The 17,841-nt window shown below is 51.0% G+C and overlaps 1 protein-coding gene across 4 annotated transcripts; it reads left to right on the forward strand.

Annotated features, from left to right (window-relative positions):
• The first annotated feature begins 1,343 nt into the window (after nt 1-1,343).
• ABHD6 (abhydrolase domain containing 6, acylglycerol lipase) lies at nt 1,344-17,109 on the forward strand. Of its 4 annotated transcripts, none has more exons than XM_083869475.1 (10): nt 1,344-1,399; nt 5,078-5,147; nt 6,885-7,032; nt 10,689-10,845; nt 11,262-11,375; nt 11,594-11,726; nt 12,989-13,146; nt 13,949-14,003; nt 14,464-14,564; nt 15,263-17,109. In XM_083869475.1, the coding sequence occupies exons 3-10, from the start codon at nt 6,914-6,916 to the stop codon at nt 15,437-15,439; spliced, it is 1,014 nt and encodes a 337-aa protein (XP_083725601.1). In that variant the 5' UTR covers nt 1,344-1,399; nt 5,078-5,147; nt 6,885-6,913; the 3' UTR covers nt 15,440-17,109. The 4 variants fall into 4 exon arrangements, with proteins under 4 accessions (XP_083725601.1, XP_083725602.1, XP_083725600.1 ...); XM_083869476.1 differs by lacking the exon at nt 1,344-1,399 and adding an exon at nt 4,723-4,936; XM_083869474.1 differs by lacking the exon at nt 1,344-1,399 and having other exon boundaries at nt 4,943-5,147.
• Nucleotides 17,110-17,841: the final 732 nt, after the last annotated feature.

Here is a 17,841-nt window from a genome sequence, read left to right on the forward strand (position 1 = left end):
CAGGAGCTGATCTCATTTCCAGTTTAATTAAGTTTTCTCATAAACTTTGGCATATTTTAAAGGTACACGTCAGCCTGATATGTGACCCACAAGGGGGAATGAAAGTAAATTTGCTTATAGCAAAAGGATTCAGTTGGCAGTTTTAAGAAAAATCAGAGCAGATTTTAAAATGGAAGTTGAAATGCAGCTCCTGAGGGCAGTGTCATCTGTTGGGAAGGTGAAAGATTTGTAACCTAAGTGACAGACTTAGTTTTACACCTGAAATAAGATTTTTATAAGTGGGATGCTCTGATTTCAACCTTTGTGTTCTTTCCATGGGAACATCCCTGACATCACAGCCCTGCCCCAGACCTGAAAACAGCTGTTCCCCACCCCAAGCTTGCTCCCAGGCCTCGTGCAAGGAGGCTGTGAGGTTTCTCTGTGGGGTGTAGCACTGCACTCTCCTTTATAGTTCTGTGGCAATTAACATCCCTGTTGTAACCGGTGTTGTATCCACCCTTGTGTCTCCTTGTTGTAACCCTGTTGCTGCCGTATCACATTCCCTTAATTATCCCTGTTGCATTCTCATGGCAACCCTACTGTAAGAATTCTGTAGTCATTGCATCTTTCTTGGCTCCCTGCTGCGTGTTCCTTGCAATATCCCCCTTTTATATCTCACGTGTTGAGGCTGTTTGCAATTGCACTTGCTGTAACAAGTGACTGCACGTTGCCTTGGCGGGGTGAGTCATCTTCCCAGGTAAGCCTAACCCGAACCCTGGTCTAACTGCCCACCCGATGATTATTCCCTGCAGCCCACTTGCACCCGTTCCTTACACCCCACTGAAGTCACATCACATCCCTCTGTTGCCACTCTGTGTCCCCTCCTGTACCCCCACATTGTCCCGTTAGCACCCGTGTTATACCTTTTATATCGCCTGCACTCCCACTGCAGCCCAGCTTTAACCCCACTGAATTCCCATCACAGTTACATTGAATCCCCCATTGCATCACGCTTTCCACTTCTGTTGCAATCCCCATGGAAGCCCCTTCACTTCTCTGCATTCCTTTTGCAGCTTCATTGCATCCCCCCCCGCATTTCCACTGTCCTCCCTCCACATCCCCCCGCTGTAGCCATCTTGCAGTCCTCGTCTCCCCCCGTCGCACCGGCAAAGCGGCCCTATTAAACCTCCCCTCGTACCCCTTTCTAACTCCCTCTTCGGCCCCTATCTCACCCCCCTTTCCCCCCAGCCGTGTCCCGCCTATCCCCCGGCGCCTCCCGCCCCGCGGAGCCGCATCCCCGCCTCTCCCGCGCCCCAGGGGCCGCACCACGCGGGGGGAGGGCGCAGCGGAGCCGCCGCGTTTCTCCGCCCGGCGCTGCCATCACGGCCCGGCCCGGCCCGGCCCGGCTCGGATCGGCACGGTGAGAGGCGGGGGGGCGGGATGCGGGGCTGACGGTGGCAGTGACAGGACACGGGGGGGGAAGGTTCCGCCGGCCGCGTCTCCCCAGTCCCGGCTGTGCTGTCCGCTGGGGGTGGGCAGAAGATCGCGGGCAAAGAGGAAATCCAAGAGAAACATTAAAATATATATTCAAATATTTAATTAATTTGCCTTTAATTTCCCCCTTCCCCCCCTCGCCCCCCCCCCCCCCCCCCCCCCCAATTAATCATTTGGTGACGAAGGAATGGAACAGGATGATCTTTAAGGCCCCTTCCAAAGCAAACCGTTTGATGCCTCTAAAAGATTCCGCGGATTCAGCTGCTGCAGTTCGGAGGATGCTGTCATTGTGCCGGAGGAGGATGCTTTGGAGGGGGGAACGGAGGGGACTGTGTGCTGAGAGAAGGGGCCAGGATTTGGCCCTGGGTACCCCTCCCTCATCCTTGCCCATCTTTCCTACCCCCTCCCGAGGGGACGGCTGAGTCCCCGCGCACTCGTGACAGCAGACGCACAGCCGTGCATCCTGTGCTCGTGCCTGTGCGGCAGGACGGGGATGGCCACCGGCTCCGGAAGGAAGACGGGCACGTTATGAATTTCTAAACTAGCAGCTGACTGGCAGCACGGCCTGCTTGGGGCATACTTTTCATCCACGCTGTCCCCAGGCAGGGTGACAGTGATGGTGATAGCTTGTCCCTGCATATTCCCAGCCTAGGGTGCAGCAGCAGGGTCAGGGGCCAGCCCAGACCCTCTGGGCCTGTTGGAGCCGTGTTGCACAGATACAGCTGGCTCAGAGATGCATGTTTTCTGCTGCTACAGAAACAATGATTGCATTTCTGCCATCTATAAATAAATGAAGGTGAAAGGGCACATTTCCTATTTTTGGCTCACCAGAGGCTAGATTAAGATTGAGAGCTGGCTGACTGACAGAGATCTTTCAAATATTAATAGATATTAAACTACAACTTCACTGTGATTAGCACCTAAAGGATCATCCCATAGCAAACTACACCACTGGGGAATCATAACAGTTGTTATGTCATAATTTATAGTCAATATTATTTTTCTGGCTGCAGATGATGCAAGGGTGAGGGAGTTTCCAAGGGAAAGGGTTCACTTGCATGTTTTGGGTTTTTCTTTTTACATGGTTAGTGGTATGAGCTGGGGCTTCTGGGGGGCCCATCTCAGTCACCAAGGTCCCTCAAAGCCCCCTATTTCTGTAATGGAATCTTAAAATTGGTTGATGCTTTTTCCTTTTGAGATCTTAAAAAAAAATAATTACCATATACCTAAATGTGCTGCTTAGCTTTCAGCTATTTAGTGATCAATGAGACATGAATTGTGCTGGGTGCAGTTGGGCTGAACAAAAACTCTGGGTGCAACAGCAGTTGTGCAGCCCAATCCCGATGAGCACAGCTCAAGACAGCCTTTGTGCCTGAATGTTGGCAGTGATGGCATTCATGTGATTCCTGTTTTCTGAAATCCCTGCCTGGCCTTCCTCAGAGCTGACCAATGCATCAGCTGCCAATTTCCTCTTCCAACTCAAGGCCCTTCTGCCTTGGAGTGGGTTTTGTGCTTCTGCTGCCTCTTTTGTGGGGCTTGGAAAAAAATTAAAGATACACCTAAGCTGCATTCTTGGGTCTTCCCAAGCCCTCATGGATTGACACACTGAGCTTGAAAGAGGAAAAATACTTATGTCCCACGACCTTGGTAGTGTCCCCAACATGTTGTCCTCTGCAGTGGCCACACAGACCCCTTCCACCTCTTGGCCTCTCTCTTTGCAGGTGTTGAGACCCGTACTTGAATCAGAAGCAGGGGAGGAAGTAGTAAACAAATAGAGATGTGGAGGGTCCTCTTAGTATCTATCCTGGGACCATCCCATTACTGGGGGGCCTTGTTTTGGGGATCCTCCCAGGTGGGATGCAGGCTGTGGTGGTTAGTGCTTGCTGCCAGTATGGGAACCAGTGCTCCTGGTTTGGCAGCCCATGCCCTGCCACGTGTGCAGTGTGCTCGGTGTTATCACCGCCATGCTCACAGATCATTTATCAGAGCTGCCTAATTGATGTTTGCAACTTAATTTATGAAGTGTGTGGAGATCATTCTGAGAAGCAGCAGCAACACTTGGGGCCACTTGCCATGACTCTTGGTCACAGGGCACCTCAGAATTATGGATGAGCTGTGGTGTGAAGACTTACAGCCGTTACCAGAGGGGTTGTTTGTATTTTTTTTAAACTTACATCAGCTTAACAAGCTTCTCTCCAGCTGGTAGCAAAGGACTGTGCCAGGATCTGGGGTTATGGTGCCTGTAGGGAGGGTTATCGTTCCCCGATGGGCAAAGCAGCATCGCAGGGTGTATAGATGCTTTCTGCCCACCTCTGGGGGCTTTAGCTAGCTCAGTTATTAGGAGGCTTTGGAGGGAATTATACTAAGGACGAGACAAAAGATACTAGAAGAGGCCCTTCTCCTGGGACTTTTGTCCCAGCCGTTTATTTTTCGAAATTCTAGGGAGGAAAGGGAGAGAACAAGGAAGGGCGAGGCTTATATAGCCCCTCGCTCAGGGAACAGATAGCTGGACTACAGCCAATGAAGTCAGAGGAGGAAGGAAGGGTCGCTCTATGTGGTAAAGAACTCCAAGAAGTCAGAAGGGAGAAACCATTCCTCTAGAGAATTACAACAGCAGGGCATTGGCACTGTGGGTGCTCCCCCGAGGCTTTGGAGAGGCTTTGGTGTCCCTGCAGGACTGATGGCTGCAGGGGTGGCTTTATCGGGCAGGGGGCACTGAGGACTTTGGTGATGGCGCTGCCCCTGAGCGCATAGCTGAGCCTGCTGACATCGCCCTCCATCAGCCAGCCATGGAAATCAGTGACGATGCTCTGCCCACGCAGAAGGCAGTTCCGAAGCGCCAAGGGGCTCCCCGAGCACCCGGGTCCCCCCCCAGGCCCCCGTGGGCAGCGGGGCCGGGAGCGGGGCTGGCCGGGTGTGCATTGGGCTCACGGGGGGAGCGGGGGCTGCCACAGCCACAGCCCTGCAGAAATGCTGACGGGGACAGCAGCCTCCGCCTGCCCCTGCGGCCCTGGCAAGGGCAGCTCTCGGGGATTTTCTGCCTTGAGCAGACCCCAGAACTCATGCCCCGCGTGGCTCCGGTGCCCCTATGGACCGTTCCCCGTGAATTCACAGCCCACATCTGCCCGGCGGGATCAGGCATCTCGCTGCGTGCCCGGCAATTCCTGCGGCTGCGCTCCGCTTCAGCCTGGCGCACAGGGAAAGGGGCGGGGGGGGGCACGGAGAGGGCTTGGAAAAGCACCTTTAAGACAAAGAGGAAGGGGATGAGAAGCAGCTTATCTGGCTTTGTTCTAATAGCAGTAATCACCTGCAGGGCGAACATGAGCACCGTGTCCGCCCGGGGCCGCTGGGCTCGGCTCTCCCCGATGGCAGCTCGCACTTTGCTCCTGCTTGGAACAAGTGCACTCAGCGGGCTCCATTGTTCCAAAGACCGCATTTACATAAACAGGGGAGAGGCCAGAAGGTGAATATGAGACGTCTTGAAAGGAAGCTGGTGGCTTAAATACCCGGAGCTCACTGGGCCGCCGAGCCTGCAGGGAGGCGTTAAAGCGGGACTGCGATTTTGACCTTGTTTTTTTTTTTTTTTTTTTTCCTCTTGTGACAGTGTTTTCAGACACTGCCGCTGCCCACAGCGATCGGGACTTGTGCCGGGAGGAGGAGGGGAACTGTGCGGGGTAAGTCGGGCTTTTTAAAGACTTTCTCCTCGTTTAGCTTTCTAAAAGCGGTGCGGAGGTGGAGGCAGAGGTGGTCACCCGGTGCCAGGAAACACAGGGGTTTCTACCATCCCGCTCTCCTTCCCTCTGCAGCCTTCTCTCCTTATGGGTCACCAGTGGGAACAGTGGCGATTTTTCGTGTTTAATTTCTGCCCTGTTTTAGTGACGTAGCAAAAGGCAGCGAGTGCTCTGGGGTGGGCTCCCTCACTCCCTGCTCACTGGATAAGGTTTATCGGTTACATAAAGTGGTTTGTTGTTTTTTTAATGAACAAGCCATGCTGAGATCAAGGATCTTTTCTACAAAATGTTAATTAAATGAATAACGTGTTGTTGAAACTTGAAAGAAAAGAAAAATGAGGTTTAGCTTTGTTAAGGAGGTGCCTGGTGGAAAATATTTACAGTATTCCACAAATTTCAGTTATTCTTATTTTCCCTGGGGTAAGAGGGCAAATCTGGCTGAAGCTTCAGGGATTCTGTAAACTGTTTCTCTGGGTTGTGTGTAATGTGGAGGTCCAATGTGATCCAGTGTGATGGTGTCTGGGGGTGGGAGGCTGTGACTGTGGTGATTGTGTTCCTGTTCCATGGTATCACATACCACACACACACCACTGGGAGTCTTGCAGGAAGCTGGAAAAAAATCCAACTGTCCTGACACGGAGAAATGTGGAGGTGGTGATGGGGGGTGAGTTGCTGGTGGGAGAGCAGGCATTAAGGAGGTTTCGTTTTACAAATGTGGGACAAAAGTGCTTGTGTCGAGGAAAGGAGGAGCCATGAGTTGGTTTGCAGGGGGAATTAGAGGAGATATGTTTGTGGCAGCGTTTAATCTCTTAATGAGAAAAACATATCCCAGCTGCCTGTGGTGGGGAGAGTTCAGGGACAAACATGACATTGTGCAAGAGCTTGCCCTTGCTCCCAGTGTCGTCCACCTGCTGTCCCTGAGACTTGTCTGAAGGATGCTGAGGAGCAGGGATGGGGAGCTGTTATCCACAGCAAGTGCAAAATGTGGGGCAGAAGTGAGGATGTGGGGGTGGGGATAAATTTGTTTCTGATGAGGGCTGGACACCAAAGAGTGCCCTGCCAAGTTGTTCCCTTCTGTTCCTGAGTCCATTAATAGGCTCTGCTTCCTTGATTAGTTGGTGCCTGTGCAAAGCGGTAATGAGAGCTGGGCTCAACACATCAGTTCTAGGTCAGTGGTTGTGTGCTGGGGATTTGGGGATCAGGCAGGGGGAGAGAAGGGAGACAGAGCTCGATGCCTGCCTCCAGAAAGAAGTGTGGAGCCTGCCTGAAACTGGCCCTGCCTGCACCCGTTGAGGGAAAGGCTGCCTGCACTCATGGTGGGGGGAAAGGCTGCCTGGACCTCTCAAGGGATGTGCTTCCTGTGTTTGCAAAGTGCTCCAAGGGCCATGTTGTGCCCTGTCACCCCAGACATGTTCCATGCCTGTTAGGAGGCTCATTGCCCGTTTGAGATGTGCTCTCCTGAGAGTAGGAGTTACCTCTAATTACACTGCAGTAATTAGATCCATTAAGGAGCCTGAAGAAATAGGTGGGCTTTAAAACTGAAGGAGACTTTGCTGTGCTCCTGACTGATACCTGCCTCTTGCAGAGCTGCCTTCCTCCTCATCTGGCAGCAGAGTTCTCATTTAACAATGACTTATCATAATTTCTGGTGGTTAACCTCAGAACTTTCCCTAAATGCAGGCAGGCGAGGCTGAATAGTGAAGAGCAACATGGACCTGGATATGCTGAACATGTTTGTCATTGCCAGTGGCACCCTGGCTATCCCCATCCTGGCCTTTGTGGCCTCCTTCCTCCTCTGGCCCTCGGCGCTTATCCGCATCTACTACTGGTGAGTGCACGAGCCCCTTCTCTCAGTGGGGTACGGGAGTGGAAACTGCATCCAGCAGGGCCCCCCACACACACAGGTCATAGTGGTGTGAGCAGAGCTGGGTGTTCCTGCCCCTGATGGCAATAACAGCCATCCAGGTGGACCTGAGGTCCACCAGGGCCATGCCACCTGTGTGCAGCTTTAAACATGTCTGGGAGAAGAAAATGGCATTTTCTTATTGCATTTCTGCTGCCAAGGCCTGTGTCTGTCAGGCCTCTTGCTATCCCAGGGGTTTGGCTGTGCCAAAGGGCAGTTGGCCAGGCTGCCACTGCAGTGCCAGCTTGCAGGATCTCTCCAAACCTCTTTGGGTTGCTTTCCCCAAGGACAGGACTGAGGCTGGGAAAAGCACTGCCATTGTAGCCTGTCCACCAGCCTGGCAGCTGTGGAAGTCTGGTGATCTCCCACCTCATCAATATAGCTGTGGTGTGGGTGTCCCTGGGCTCACATGCTCCATTGCAGCTGGCACTCTGCTCAGCAGGCAAGGACTTTTCCCTCATTAGAGTTATGGATGAGGCTTTTCTCATCGTCTTTTTCTTCAGGAATGGAGCGTCAGAGAAGATGGAGGGATGGTTTTCCTTATCCCTTTGAATCTTGTCCTTTCTGATACCAGGAGGCAAGCACTACATCCTTCAGTTCTCATTTGTCCATGGAAATCAGTGATAAGCCCACTGGCAGCTTTCCTTTCTGGGTTTGTTGCAAGAAAATCTGGAATAACTCCCTTCAGAAGTTGGGACAGAATCTCATCCCCCAGCGTGGAGCAGGCAGCAGCAGACAGACAGCATGGGCAGAGCAGGCAGCGTGTCAGGCTGCCCTCATGTGCTGCTGGTAGGTGGTGGCTCCTACAGTTCAGCTTAGGAGTGTTTCCAAATCCAAGTGACCTCCTCTTAGAGGAAGCTGTTTGTCCACCACAGCACTGAGGTGCAGCAATGGGATGAAGCCTGTTTCTAAGGCACTTTAATTAGCAGCCTTTTTTTGACAGTATCTGAGAGAGGACAGAGCATGTCCCAGTGATGGGATCATCACTCTGCAAAGGAGAGCAGGCAGTGTCACAGCCTTCTGCTGCCCCATGGATGTCTGGGTGGTACGGGATTTGGCAGTCAAAGTGGTTTATTTCTTTTATTTCTTCTTTGGATATATGAGTGGCTGGTGGAAGCCAGAAAGTCCCTGATGGACTGAGGTTCTGAGGAGCATCTCTGGAAAGCACTGCTGAATGAGTGTGGTCAGTGTGAAACCTTCAGTAGCCACAGGCAGGGATGACAGGACAGAGCAAAGGAGGTGCAGGGTCTGATGCCAGGAGCTTGGAGGAGCGAGGGCGAGTGGAAGGTAGAGAATGCCCTGCTGCCTTTGTTCTTTTGGGGTTGCAGATAAGGAGCTGAGTGAAAATGCACTGTGAGCAGGTTGGTCAGTGTTTGGGTGAGGGAGGGAGCATGTGAGTGGGGGTCAGAAGACTGTCTTCTTTTGAAGGGCGTGGTCCCCCCATCTCTCTCTCTTCCAGCATTTCTGGCAGCACGGGCTTCTTGCAGGAGTAATTGCAATGCACTGTGTGTCATGGGCACCTCTTTTCTTAGGTATCGGCGATTGAAGGAGAGACGAGGAGACTGACCATGATCAGAATCCGATTTTACTCAGGTTTTCCAAGAACTTATATACCATTTCAGTAAGGTTAATAATTTCTACTACAATAGTTAGGTTAAAAGATCATACAAACAACTCATACATTTTTCAACATATCCATGTAGGGGGTTGATTGAATCTTCTTCTCTTAAGTAGATTTCTAATCCCGTCTTCTCATGAGCTCAAAGTTCTGTTTGTTCTTTCCAGGGCATCCTAGTCACCAGACTAGATATGCTAATTAAGTCTGTCTTACTCTCGTGAATCCCCACAGTTAGGGACAGTGGACGAGAAGCGTGGGTTTGCCCTTACTCTTCCTTTTCTATTGCCTTCTTTCCAAGTTGGATTTTTTGAGGGGTGAAATTGTTGTTTCCTCATCAACAGAGGCAGGAGGGGTGCAGGCAGCATGCCATGCTGCTCTTCTCTTTCAGCCCCATGCAGCTCCAGCTTTGTGGCACTGTTCTTGGGAGGTCCTGGGAAAAGTTTCTTCCCTTTTCCATAAGTCCCTGCCCCCTCCTTCTCCTCACTGCCAGTCTGCGTGTCCTCAGCTGGAGCAGTCAAGGGTCATGCTGTCCCCCCCTCACCCATGGCCTCACTGCTTTCCCTGCCACTAATGCGCCTTCCTGCCTGGCAGGATATCCAAGGCTGCCCCGCTGACCCCAGCCCTGGAACCACTCTGCCTGTGCTGTGACAGCGATTAATCAGTTTAGCTGCTGCCACTAAGTGAGTTAACACCTTGTGAGGGATCAGTTCAGCTTTGCACAGATTATTTTGCCTTCTGCTGAATTGATCCATTAGGATCAGTTGCTAAAAATGTTATCATCTTGCCCATTGGTAGTTCACACCAGTGCCTTTGAGGCAAGGACTCTTAAGACACTTATTAGGGAGAAATTCACCTCTCCTTGTAGGACCAGCACAGAGCTGAGATGCTGCTTAAGTCCCACTAACTCCCTTGAAAAAGGGATTATGCTAAAAGAGGATTTCACTATGCATAAGCTTTGAGTGGGCACAGAGGTAGGACAGTCCAGAAGTGTTGGTGACCTTGCTCTTGTGCCTTAAATAAACTCTGATACGGCATATAAAAGTACTTGCCAGTGTCTTGGCCACTAGGAGTAGCCCAGTAGCTGTCCTGACAAGGGTTATGTCTGAGCACAGGGGAAACACAGATAAAGCAACCCCATTCTCTGCCTTGGGCTGCACGTACACATCATGTGTCCAAAGTGTCACCGATAATCTCTGTCCAGGTCCTTCTGGCCAGCAGTTTCGCTGCATCCTCTGAGCAGACTGTGAGCGTATGCTGGCAGGAGCTGTCTGCCTCTGCTTTTAGAGGAACAGCCTCGTGGTTAGTCTGCTATCTTCTGGGGTGCTAAACCCAGTGTAAGGATGGTCCACTCCAGTCCTTTGTGTGTGTATAAATATTTTTTCAAAGGTTGTCTAGTCGATCCATGGGAATTGGGTTTCTGTGGAGTTCCAGAGTGACATGGTTCTTTTGGCTGGGAACTAATGTGTATGTTTGTGGGGTGATGTACTCCCATTGATGCAGGACTGTGTAAATAACTCCGTGACAGATTCACCTTATCCACCTGGGAGAACTGTCTCCCTTGGCCTGCTCATCTTGTACGCTGCCCTGCTATGTGTGCTGCCTCTCTCTCTTGAGTCCCTGTTCTCATACCAGCCTTTGGGCATTTTCTCTTTTACCATTGTTATTTTGGCCCATTTCCATTGCTAAATGAGTTATTTAGAGTATTTTTAAAAAAGTTTTTAACAGATAGATTGTCTCCACAAACCATCTGCAGTGCAGCCAGCCACCAGTACTACACCTGTCCAGGGCCCAGATGCACAGGGTTAATCCCAGTTAGTCCCATTATGGCACCAGTGAAAGCCCAAACTAACTGGCCTTAGTAAGCCAACAAATCAGTGGCTGCCTTCAGACTTTGTCACCTGGCTTATATCGTGGCTGGGCCCTAGTCTTGTCTTTCTCATTGGTGTTTTCTCCTTGTTTCCAGGTACTGGCGCCGAGCCTTGGGCATGCAGGTTAGATATGCAAACTACGATGATTATCAGTTTTGTTATTCCTGTAGAGGAAGACCTGGATACCGACCGTCCATCCTGATGTTACATGGGTTCTCAGCTCACAAAGACATGTGGCTGTCCATAGTCAAGGTGGGATTCCATTTCTATCATGTTGCTCCTTTCTGAGAATTGATGGTCCTGGGCTTGGGGGCAGTGTTGGGGACCCAGTGGTTGCATGCATGGGATGGGATGACTGCTGTAACATGCTAGGAACACGCTGCTTAGCTTCATGCCCACTGCTTGTTGCATCCCTTCAGCCCTGTAACATGCAGAGCTGCAGGGGAAAACCAGTACACACCTGCTGCCTCCATGGGAAGCAAGTCTTGGCCATGCTCTGTCATGTCATCCTTGGTGTATGAGCTGACTTACTCTGGTGCATGAGCAACCAGGACTGCCAGGAGGAGAGGGACCCCCCCACCCCGCTCCCACCCAGGCTCCCCACTTGCCATCCCTGGGCTTTGCAGCAGTTTCCCTGCACTGTAACCACCCTTGGTTTGTTTCTTCAGTTCCTGCCAAAGAACCTGCACTTGGTATGTGTGGACATGCCTGGGCACGAGGGCACGACGCGCTCGGACTTGGATGATTACTCCATTAGTGGGCAAGCTAAGAGAATACACCAGGTAAAGCTCCAGCATCACATCACCTCTGCAGGGGGATGTGGGGGTGTGAGGGATGTGGGGACATGAAGGATGCCAAGCCCCATTAGTCTGCCTCACTCCCTCCCTTCACAGGCAGCCAAAGTCACCAGTCTCAAGCTTTTGACTTGAATTTCTCTAATGACCTGACCCCATGGTGTTGTTTCCTCTCTCCTAATAATGTTCCTTCTGCTCCCTGGCAGTTTGTGGAGTGCATCAAGCTGAACAGAAAGCCCTTTCATCTGGTTGGGACTTCCATGGGGGGAAATGTTGCTGGTGTCTATGCTGCTCAGTACCCAGAAGATATTTGCAGCCTGACCCTCATCTGTCCTGCAGGTGGGCAAGGCAGGGGAGGCAAGACAGAGAGAGGGCAAGCAGAAGACAAAAAGCAAAAGCCCGGGGCAGTGCTGGAGGCAGCATAGATATGTAGTGCAAAGCATTTAGAAATAATTTGTACTTACACTCTGGAAATCTCTGGCAAGGCACAAGAGAAAATCACAGCTTTGTTCTGACTACTCTTCCCAGAGGTTTGGCATTTGCTTTACTGTGCTTTGGTTAGAGTCAGGACTAGGGCAAATTGGACGAGTTCTGCTCTGGAGGAAAATGCCTTTTCCCTTGGGGTGGCAGGCATTTTACATGGCATGTCTGCAGCTTCTTAGTATAGGAGAGAGAATCAAACTGCAACAGGAGTGGCCTCCCCATTTTGGCCTCTTGAAAGCCCCCAGTGTGCTGAAGGCCTGGGGCTTTGGGAGCTGGAGAGCTCTGACCTCCCACCTTTGGGTGCCTCGAGTGGGAAGAGGATTTCAGGGCTGGGCACAGGTCAGCAGAGTGTACCCTCCATTCCCTCTGTCCCCAGCATCTTCTGGACAGGGGCCTCAGGGAAGCCTAGGCATGACATGCTGCAGGAGGCATAGCAGGCAGGGAGCTTCTCTGCCCGGGAGGCTTTGCTGCATCCCAGTTGTCATAGCAGCTCCTTTCCCCTCCCACACAAGGAAAGTGGCTTCCAAGTAAGCACTAAGGAATGAAACAAAGCAAATGTTACCTAGCTACCAGGCTCTGGGGGTGTTGGGTTCCTACTCCCCTCTGGGAGAGGTGTTGACTGCCTCTCTGGCTGTTTCTGGATGTGAAACCACTGGGGGGAGGGCTGCAGAAAGGTTTAGGAATAAAGTGCTAGGGAATTTTTCCTCATTAGTGCATGCAGATGAGGCTGCTGAAATTTTCTGTCCAGCCCTGTGGAGTAGCAGCCTCCACACTAGTGTTTGAATCCAATGATCATCTAAAAATAAGCACTATAGCTTTTCCTGAAGTAGTCATGCATGTCTACACCTCATGCCATGCCAGCCTGCGGGGTTGGTGGTGCCAAGCCCTGGAGCAGGAGGGAGGCTGGATGTCTCTGTATCCATATTGAAGTGGCTGTATGTACAGAGGTTTTCTTCTCTTCTTTTTATAAAAATTTATTAAAGAGTGAGCAGGCAGGAAGCTAGAGGCGGGGATGAGGGAGGTCAGTACAAGGATTTTTTTATTTTTTTGTTTGTTTGGACTGTTTGAGGGGATCTCATCTGGGTTTCAGCTTGTTCACCCCTTTTCATTTCACCCAGGCCTGCCAAGTGCCACTGACAGCAAGTTCGTTAAGCAGCTCCGGGAGCTGCAAGAGTCCAAACGCATTGACAGGATCCCTTTAATCCCCTCAACACCTGAGGAGATGGCAGACATGCTGAAGCTTTGTTCCTACGTTCGCTTCAAGGTGCCACAGCAGGTGAGAAGGTGACGCTGGTTGTGGCAGCTGGGAAAGGGGGGGTTTGGAGGTGGTGATCAGGTTTGCTTCTCCCTGAACTTACATAATGGCAACTGAGGCAGTGCTGGGAGTAGAACTAGGGCTGCCAGCCCTGCCATCACCCAGGTGAGACATACCCAGCCCCACTCCCAGCATTTTTGCAGCACTTTCTCTTCAAACCTCTTTTCCTAGCTCCGTCTGGCAGTCCATGCTGGAATTCCTCCTCCATGAAGTTTTTGGCAGCAGGCTGGGATGTAGAAGGGTGTTTTAGTAAATATGGCTGGCAGGAAGCATTAAATTACTAAGGCTGCTGTTGTCTGATGTGGAGGGGGATTGTTTGCTGCTTTTTAAGTAAAAGTGATGGAAATGTTAATTGCATCATTGTCAAGTGAGAGGAACTTGTGAGGGGCTGGCTATTAAAGTAGTTTTCCTTAGGGAGTCTGGAGTGAGTAGATTGGGGAGTAAGAAAAAAATGTAAGGTAATGCCAAGAGTGCATTTTGTGCTTTTGGCAAAAGCATACAAGAAGGAAGAAAAGTGCAGTCATGGCTGAGCTGGCTGCTGGCCAGGAGCAGAAATCAGGTCTGCATCATAAAAGACAATATTACTTGTTGCTGAAATATATGTTGCTTAATTGTGACATGGTTGCACATGCTTAGGAAGAAGCTCATGCTGGGGCCAGACCTGCTGGGGAGACAAGGGCTGCTCTTGAGTGCTCTTGGGCACACTCACCCTTTGTGCAGGGCATGGGTCCCCTCCAGCACCTCTCCTGTGCTCTCCCTGCAGATCCTCCAGGGCCTTGTTGACGTTCGCATCCCACACAATGAATTTTACCGGAAACGTAAGTGCACGGTGGCAGCCTCCTCATTAGGCTTTCCAGCAGGATCCCTGAGGTGTGGGGGCCAGCTGTTCCCAGCCCCCGTGTCCCCAGCATGTGGGTGGGCCCCAGCATCCCTATGCTGTCTTGCTGAGGGTGGGAGGGGGCAATGTCATTAACAGAAATGGGGACAACACCTTGGTCACTGGTAGCAATGCACTGCCACCCTCACTGCCACCCCCACTGGTGATGGGGTTGCTGCTTCACCCTCACCCTTCCATCTGGGTTCACAAGTACCTATGAGGAGATGGTTTGGCTGAGGGCCCCTCTGCAGCTGGGCTTGGTGGCAGGGCAAGGACAGCCCATCATCTCTGCATGGGTTTCCCAGTGAGGGGATACTGGCAGGACTGGCCCACAGGGCCCCCTTTGAGAAGAGAAGGCAAAACATCTCCCTGTAGGACTAACTCTTCTCTTGCCCCACTAGTGTTTTTAGAAATTGTGGATGAAAAGTCCAGGCACTCTCTCCATGAGAACATGAGCAAGATCAAAGCACCGACGCAGGTCATCTGGGGAAAGCAGGACCAGGTAGGCAGCCCCCTGCACATTCCCCACAGACCTGTCTCCATCTCTACCTGTGCCCACCCACGACGGCATGGTGGGGGCTGTGCTGCTGAGCTGTGCACTGCTCTGCGGGGAGCTGGCACGTGTTTCCATCCCCAGTGGATTTGGACACAGGGCCTCAGCAGGGTGATGGGTAGAAAGCTGACAGCCAGCAGCTTTCCAGAGGGAGGAGAGGGCAGTGCCAGGGCTGGGGAGTGTGAGGGGGCAGGTGGGGGGTAGGTGCCAGGACCAAAGCGGGCAAGGGATGGGCAGAAGAATAAAGTCAGCAAAGAGAGTTGTCCTGGCAACTGGGAAGAGACATGCTGACTGTGGGCAGGCTTCTAGGCAAAATCTTAGGATTTGTTTCAGAGGCAGAAGTGGGAGGGAAGGTGTGGGAGGAAGCAAGCTGCAGGCATGCAGAGGGCTCTATAAATGCAAAGACGCAAGTGTTTGATTGCAATGATACCTTTGCATTGAGACAGCAGCCAAAAAACATACAAGAGAGTTTGCTGCTGCATGCTGAGACTGGCACCTTGCAGCCTCCCTGTCCTGTCCCCAGGCAGGATGTTGACATCACAAGGACTATGTCTGCATCCCTGCTCCACATCTCGGTTGGACCCCAACAGGTCCAGCAAACCCCATTTCTGACTGTGGCATTGACTGTTTTTTCTCCTGCCATCTAGGTCCTGGATGTTTCTGGTGCCAGTGTTTTAGCAAGCGCTATTCCAGACTGCCATGTGTACATCCTGGAGAACTGTGGGCACTCAGTGGTGGTGGAGCGGCCCCGCAAGACAGCCAACCTCATCCTGGAGTTCCTGGCGCTGCTGCACAGCATAGATAACAACAAGAAGCAGGCATGAGTGCAGCAGGGAGCCAAGTGCCCATGCCAGGTTAAATTGTAAAGTACTGCAGCTTTGATACATTCTCAGGGATCTTGTATGAATCGGGGTCAATGTGCCAAAGTCCCTGAGGAAGGCAGAATCACTGATACCTAAACCTATAGCACCACTGGCACAGCAACCTGGGGTCATTGAGCAACCTCCATAGATGCAGGAACAGAAGCAGAGTATCTCCCTTTTCTACTTAGAGGTAAGGTAGAAATGAGCTGAAATCACCCAGTGCTCATCACACAGCCACCCATCTTACCTGGGTTACCAGCACATAGTTGTTCATGACATTTACCTAAACTATATATGAAATGTAGGAAGGAGAAAGCATCCTAGACTGAGACTTACAATATTTTTACTACTTAGAGTCCATCGTGTTGCATGCTGCTGTGCTGTAAGAGAATCCCCAAGTGCTCCAGGCATCTGCTTGAGTGCCCTTTGTGTAGCTCCTTATCTCATGATTTAAGCAGAAAACAAGAGAAAACTTCATATGTGGAAGTCCAGTGACTGTATGTGCAAAAATGTTTACACTCCGAGTGGGTTTTTCTAAATCTCTGAATAGCTCCTGTGTATTTGTAATGCCTTAATGTTGCCCAGGGTGTGGTATCTGTGCACAGCCCACCTTGCCCAGGGTTGGTTCTACCTGAGGGTGAACACAGCCAGTGACAATGGGGTGCAGGCAGCAGCTTTGTCACTGCTGTGGAGCTGGGGCAATGGGAACCACCCAAGGTGATTCGGCCCCTGAGCCTGAGTCAGCAATAAGCCCATGGCCAGGGTGTGATTCAGCCACCTTGGGTGAACTCTTGTCTTGGCTCCTCTATCACATTGTGCTGCTGAACACCTGGATGTAAATAATGATTTTCTTAATGAATTCTGTGAATTCTGCAAAAGCCAATGCCACTGGAACAGGCGTGAGGGGTGGGAGGGGGCTGTGTGTGTGACCAGCACAGGGAATGGTAAAGAGGGGTCAGCTTGCCCAGGAGGTGCTGGGTGATGGTGGGAAAAGGTACAGTGTGCTACTGCATCCTCTCTGTGACTACAACTCCTGACCAAGTGAAACTATAGATAAAAACAGGCAATACAGGAAAGCTGTACTTTACAGCCTGCAAGGTGATGTTCAGGGATGGATCCTGCACCTCTCCAGGTGTGGTCCCTCACTGCCTGTCCCAGGGACAGAGCGCTGGTCCTGCTCTCAGGCAAGACCAGCGGGTGCTGGAGGGCAAGGCAGTGTGTGGTGTCCTCAAAGGCAAAGCAGCAGTGGCTGTCAGCCCTCAGTCGCCCCCAGCCCTCCTCAGGGGGTGACAGTGGGTGCTGTTAGAGTGTGTCCCTCCCTCCCCTGCAACTGGGAACAGAGGCTTGTGGTGCTTCCTGAGGTTCCTGGATCTGTACATACATCTAAACTTCCTGTCAGCTTCTTGGCTCTTTTTAAGAGAAGAAACATTGTTCTTTTAGAAAAATAGAAATTTGCTGTTAATTGCTTGGTTGTTGTTTCTACTACAGGAGTTTATTTAAAAACCAAAATTGCTGATAGTTTTATGTGGTAAAAGCCAGAAAAACTTGTTCGGTATCTATATGGTTTCTCATGCCACAGATTGCTGTATGCAAAGGATTTATATGGCTATTAAAATCTAGTGATTTAAGGAGTCCGTGGTGCAATGACTATTTTTTCCTTTGAAGAAGGTGGTGTCTGTGGTGATGATACAGCTGTCTTGCTCTGCTTCTTCTTTCGTCCTCACGTTTCTGGGAGATGCAGGTTTTGGCTCAAGGAATATTTTGTAATGGAAAGAGAGATATTGAAGACCCAGAAGGCTCAAGTCTCATTTCTTCAATGATAACACACATTTTCTTTTTTTTCATTTTATTAGGAAGAGGTGGCACCAAACACTCAAGAAGGAAAACAAAACCTCAAGGGACAAGGGAATTAGGTTTTAAGCACCAAGATTCCTCCTAAACCCTTGCAAGCATGTTAAATACTAATTTCATCTATTATTTCAAGTCTTACTGAATTCATACACTGTGCTAGGAATAGCATTACATCGATTTTCAGGCAAAAGTATTTGCATTTCTCCTTTCCCCAGGAGGCTCTTAAGGCTCAGCAGCTGCATTGTTTTCCAGAGGAGTTGCAGGAAGGGCTTAGGAGCATCTTCCTGGCTTCTGATCCCCCTGCCCATGCCCTGTCACTGCTCCACTTCTGCAGTGATGCATGCATCAAGGTGACCCTATTAATGATCACAGCACAGAGGTGGGAGGGGGCTTCTCCCCCACAGGTAGGGGAGGAGGTTGGGGTGGTTCAGGGCTTCTGCCTCACATGTTGCAGCCTCTTATAGTTCAGCAATAAAAACCCTCAAGTCTATATTGGAGGGGGCCCAGACTGG

This window comes from Zosterops lateralis (genome assembly GCF_965231275.1).
Source record: "Zosterops lateralis genome assembly, chromosome: 11".
Classification (NCBI taxonomy): domain Eukaryota; kingdom Metazoa; phylum Chordata; class Aves; order Passeriformes; family Zosteropidae; genus Zosterops; species Zosterops lateralis.

Excerpts from the sequence above, each read along its gene's own strand:
- ABHD6 (XM_083869475.1), top strand. The coding sequence starts at position 6,914 with ATGGACCTGGATATGCTGAACATGTTTGTCATTGCCAGTGGCACCCTG. Across the intron at positions 7,033-10,688 it reads CTTATCCGCATCTACTACTG|GTACTGGCGCCGAGCCTTGG; the intron begins GTGAGTGCACGA and ends CCTTGTTTCCAG. Across the intron at positions 14,565-15,262 it reads TCTGGGGAAAGCAGGACCAG|GTCCTGGATGTTTCTGGTGC; the intron begins GTAGGCAGCCCC and ends CCTGCCATCTAG.